The sequence below is a fragment of the Eufriesea mexicana genome, unplaced genomic scaffold, assembly GCF_001483705.2.
Source record: "Eufriesea mexicana isolate 0111107269 unplaced genomic scaffold, ASM148370v2 C37511762, whole genome shotgun sequence".
In the NCBI taxonomy this organism is placed as follows: domain Eukaryota; kingdom Metazoa; phylum Arthropoda; class Insecta; order Hymenoptera; family Apidae; genus Eufriesea; species Eufriesea mexicana.
In genome coordinates this window covers 1-404 of record NW_017090364.1, presented here as the reverse complement: position 1 = coordinate 404, position 404 = coordinate 1, and the positions used below count along the sequence as shown (strand labels likewise).

General features: G+C 25.7%; 1 protein-coding gene across 1 annotated transcript; it reads right to left on the bottom strand.

Annotated features, from left to right (window-relative positions):
• Positions 1 to 4: 4 nt before the first annotated feature.
• BORCS7 (BLOC-1 related complex subunit 7) lies at positions 5 to 373 on the bottom strand (the record flags this gene model as incomplete). The annotated part of the gene is made up of 2 exons (XM_017910116.1): positions 134 to 373; positions 5 to 40 (listed from the first exon to the last, which is right to left on the bottom strand). Coding segments are annotated over exons 1-2 (174 nt in total), but the record flags the coding sequence as incomplete, so codon positions are not given.
• Between the last annotated feature and the right edge of the window lie 31 nt (positions 374 to 404).

Below are 404 nucleotides of genomic sequence, written 5' to 3'. Positions count from 1 at the left end.
GTTCCTGCTGTGCAAAATTTTTTGCACCATGCATTAATATCTATAAACATGTTATAATTAGAAAGAAAAGTAACATTATAAAGTAATAAATATCTAAATATTTGAATTATATAAAAATTACATGAAATTTTACCTCACTACTTTTTGAGCCCCTTTGTATTTGTCTCGCAAGAGATGCAATATTATTTACATTAACTTGTACTCTATCAGCTAATCTCATTTTTGACTCCACAAATAAACTCCGAGCACTTGTACTGGAAGCTGAAGCCATAGTGTATAGATTTTTATTAATTTCGAAACACTTCACCTCATTTGATTTTTAAGTGCATATTTTCACTTTTTCAACTTATTATAAAAAGTCCATTTAAATTAATTTGTTATCTGAAATTATTAATTATAAAATT